Source organism: Macaca mulatta, chromosome 15 (assembly GCF_049350105.2).
Source record: "Macaca mulatta isolate MMU2019108-1 chromosome 15, T2T-MMU8v2.0, whole genome shotgun sequence".
In the NCBI taxonomy this organism is placed as follows: domain Eukaryota; kingdom Metazoa; phylum Chordata; class Mammalia; order Primates; family Cercopithecidae; genus Macaca; species Macaca mulatta.
Window position 1 is genome coordinate 91532758 of NC_133420.1, and position 3295 is coordinate 91536052.

At 42.3% G+C, this 3295-nt stretch overlaps 1 protein-coding gene across 2 annotated transcripts; it reads left to right on the top strand.

Moving 5' to 3' along the window:
* The first annotated feature begins 1005 nt into the window (after positions 1 to 1005).
* DMAC1 (distal membrane arm assembly component 1) lies at positions 1006 to 2435 on the top strand. 2 transcript variants are annotated; one of them, XM_001107783.5, is made up of 2 exons: positions 1006 to 1340; positions 2167 to 2435. In XM_001107783.5, the coding sequence occupies exons 1-2, from the start codon at positions 1064 to 1066 to the stop codon at positions 2226 to 2228; spliced, it is 339 nt and encodes a 112-aa protein (XP_001107783.3). In that variant the 5' UTR covers positions 1006 to 1063; the 3' UTR covers positions 2229 to 2435. The 2 variants fall into 2 exon arrangements, with proteins under 2 accessions (XP_001107783.3, XP_028691006.1); XM_028835173.2 differs by having other exon boundaries at positions 1006 to 1254.
* Positions 2436 to 3295: the final 860 nt, after the last annotated feature.

Genomic DNA, 3295 nt, shown 5'->3' on the forward strand with positions numbered 1-3295 from the left:
CATCGATGCCAGACCCTCCACCAGCAAAAAGATTAGAAGTGGCCGGGCGCGGTGGTTCATGCCTGTAATCCCAGCACTTTGAGAGGCCAAGGCAGGTGGATCACCTGAGGTCAGGAGTTTGAGAACAGCCTGGCCAACATGGTGAAAACCCATCTCTACTAAAAATACAAAAAATTAGCCAGGTGTGGTGGCAGGCATCTGTAATCCAAGCTACTAAGGAGGCTGAGGCAAGAGAATCACTTGAACCCGGGAGGCAAAAGTTGCAGTGAGCCAAGATCCACCATTGCATTCCAGCCTGGGCAACAAGAGCAAAACTCCACCTCAAAAAAAAAAAAAAAAAAAAAAAAAAACAGATTAGTACTTACTGAAGGCTAAGGTAATCGTTAGCATTTTTTTGGCAAGATTTTTTTTTTAAATTAAGAGATATACACAGTTTTTTAGACACAATGCTATTGCACATTTAATAGACTACAGTATAAAAAACTTTTATATACACCAAGAAACCAAAAAAAAAAAAAAATTGCATGACTTGCTTTATTATTTGCTGTATTGTGGTGGTCTAGAACCAAACCTGCAATATTTCTATGGTATGTCTGTATCTAGCACATGATTGTGCACATATAAAACCCAACTCCTTGATTCACAGGCCTCTGGATAGGAGATATGACATGCCCACGGTCTGGCAGTTCATGTAAGGCAAGAAACTTAGCGACCCAGACTTCTCCTCTAAGGAGATTGAAAGGTGATGCATTTAGTGAGTAGCGATTACAGAATTTCTAAAAGGGGGGGGGGCGGTGGGGAGACGGCGGGGAGGAGGGTTGGAATTGGCCTCCAGCGCATCCGAGGTTGTTGCTGCCAGAGAAATCCAGCAATAAAGGGCAGCATTCTTTCACCTTTTCCCCCTCTGAGGCGGAGGGGAACTTCATTTCCCAGCAGCCCTCAGGCTTCCTCCTCGCACGGCGCAAGCGTCCCGGCGTTCTGCTTTCCGGCGCTCTGCTTTCCGGTGCATCGTTTACGTCGGTTTGAACCAAAGACTCACAAGGTTGAGGCCGAGTTCCAGAACATGGGGTTTCAGGTGTCCAAGCCTTTGGAGTTCTCCAAGATCGCTGCGTCTCCCGATACCGCCGCCGTGCCCGCCAAGCCTGCGCCCCCAGCTACACCCGGAGCGCCGACCTCCCCAGCAGAACACAACTGGTTGAAGACTTGCTGGAGCTGTCGAGTGCTTTCTGGGTTGGGGCTGATGGGGGCGGGCGGGTACGTCTACTGGGAGGCACGGAAACCCATGAAGATGGGATATCCCCCGGGTCCATGGACAATTACGAAGATGGTCATCGGCATCAGTGAGCATCAGGGCACAGCACTTGGGCGGGTTGGGTATCTGTGGGGTAGAGGAAGGAAAGGGAGCAGCCACGTGGGCGGGGAGGCGGGGTGCTGGCGCTGGTCAGGTGGTGGGGGCACCTCAAACAAGGTGAGAGAAGAAGTTGTTGGAACGCCTTTCTTTCTTTTTTTTTTTTTTTTTTAATTTTAAATCAGTATTTCTTGAGAACGCTTATTAGGCTCAGTCCTTTTAATTCTCAGAATAGCTGTTAGAAGTAGGTATGATTATAGTATTCTCATTTTACTATGGAGCAAACCAAGGCAACGAGGAGTATTGTGTTCATGGTCGGGAAATGACAGTCACTTGATCCCAGGTATATCAGATCTCAAAGCCCATACTTTTTCTCCAGGTCCTGGAGAAAGCCTGAGCGAGGGCACTTGACCTTAATTTAAGAAATTTGCCTTGAATCCCAGATCTTTAGACGTGGGTTCTAAGCTCACCTACTTGGTACACCTGGGTAATGTCGCCCACAACCCCTTTCTGTGATCGTCAAGATGTCATCAGTAAAACGTCATGATCTTTTTAGCTTTCAAACCGATTGTCAGTGGATAGAATTTGAGGTTTCTGTGTTACCTTCTTGATTCTGTATAGGTAAATTCTCCTACAAGATGTTCTTTTTTTTCCTGATTTTTTTTTTTCTTTTTCTGTGCTTCACTTGCCTATAAGAAAGATACAATGGTAATATTTCCTCCAGAAGTGTTGTGAGGGTTAAATAAGATGGCGTGTATGTGAAACACTTGGTAAATTAAAATGCAACATAAAGGTATGGTATTGTTGTTTTTTTCTAGGCATTGCCACCTGGGGTATCGTTGTCATGGCACACCCCAAAGGGAGGGCCTACCACCAGTGAATCTGTCTTCTGTCCCTGTCCCCATGACACACAGAGCAGGCATGGAGTTTAATGGATGTTCTGGACAGACACTTGTCCATGGACAGACATCACTACTGTGGATACTACAGGACTGAAAAGACAATCATATGTTGTCATTCTCTGGCTGTAGAGTGTTAGTGACCTTCACAGGTTTCACAGGAACCAATAAATCCTTAAAGAAGTAAACAGGTTCTTTGTCTTATCTGGGGAAGGAAAGTATAATTTATATTTAATTGTTTAAGCATTATATATATAATAGTATGTCATATAATTGCATATCATATATAATAAAGATAAATATGTTTAGTTTTATAGTTAATATAATTTTTAAAACTTTTGAATAGAGCAAATGATAAACTCATGGGAAAATTAGCTATTTTACTTCACTATTTTAAAGAGTTCTTTTTCTTTCTTTCATAATTGGATCAACAACTGTTATCACCCTAACCATGGGTAGGCATCATGCAAGATATAGAAGTACGTGAAACTTTCTGTGTATGAACTGCTCGTACTTTGCAAGGCATTTTCAAGTCCATCACCTTATGAGAGCTTCACAGCCAGTCTGAGGTAGTTACTTCATTGGAGGTAAACCTTAAAACACAAGAAAGAGCCCACATGATTTGCCTAGGATCATTCAGTAAGTTGGTGATGGAGCTAGAACTTGGTCTTGTCAGTTTTTTGTTCTAGTCTTCCCTTTCATGGAGGCAAGAATAACCATTATGAAACAGATAATCATAAAAATCAGCATACAATAAAAGACTTAAATGTCACAAGAAAAATTCAAAACCTTTAGCTAAAAAAAAAAAAAAAAAATTGATTCCTTTTCCACAAGCACTAGATATGTTTCTGCAGTGATTTTGAGATAAGTACTCAAAATTACATAGTTCATTTCTAAGAAAAGACCATGTTTCCTACCTATTGGGTTTTTCTACCCTGAGATACTATGGCTTCTTTGTAAAGGTATATGAAGTGTTTTTCAAAGCGGAAAGATACTGTTAAATTCAGCTGCTAATCATAGTCTATGTGTTTGGAATGACATGTTGAGC

Excerpts from the sequence above, each read along its gene's own strand:
- DMAC1 (XM_028835173.2), top strand. The coding sequence starts at position 1,064 with ATGGGGTTTCAGGTGTCCAAGCCTTTGGAGTTCTCCAAGATCGCTGCG. Across the intron at positions 1,255-2,166 it reads GGGCTGATGGGGGCGGGCGG|GCATTGCCACCTGGGGTATC; the intron begins GTACGTCTACTG and ends GTTTTTTTCTAG.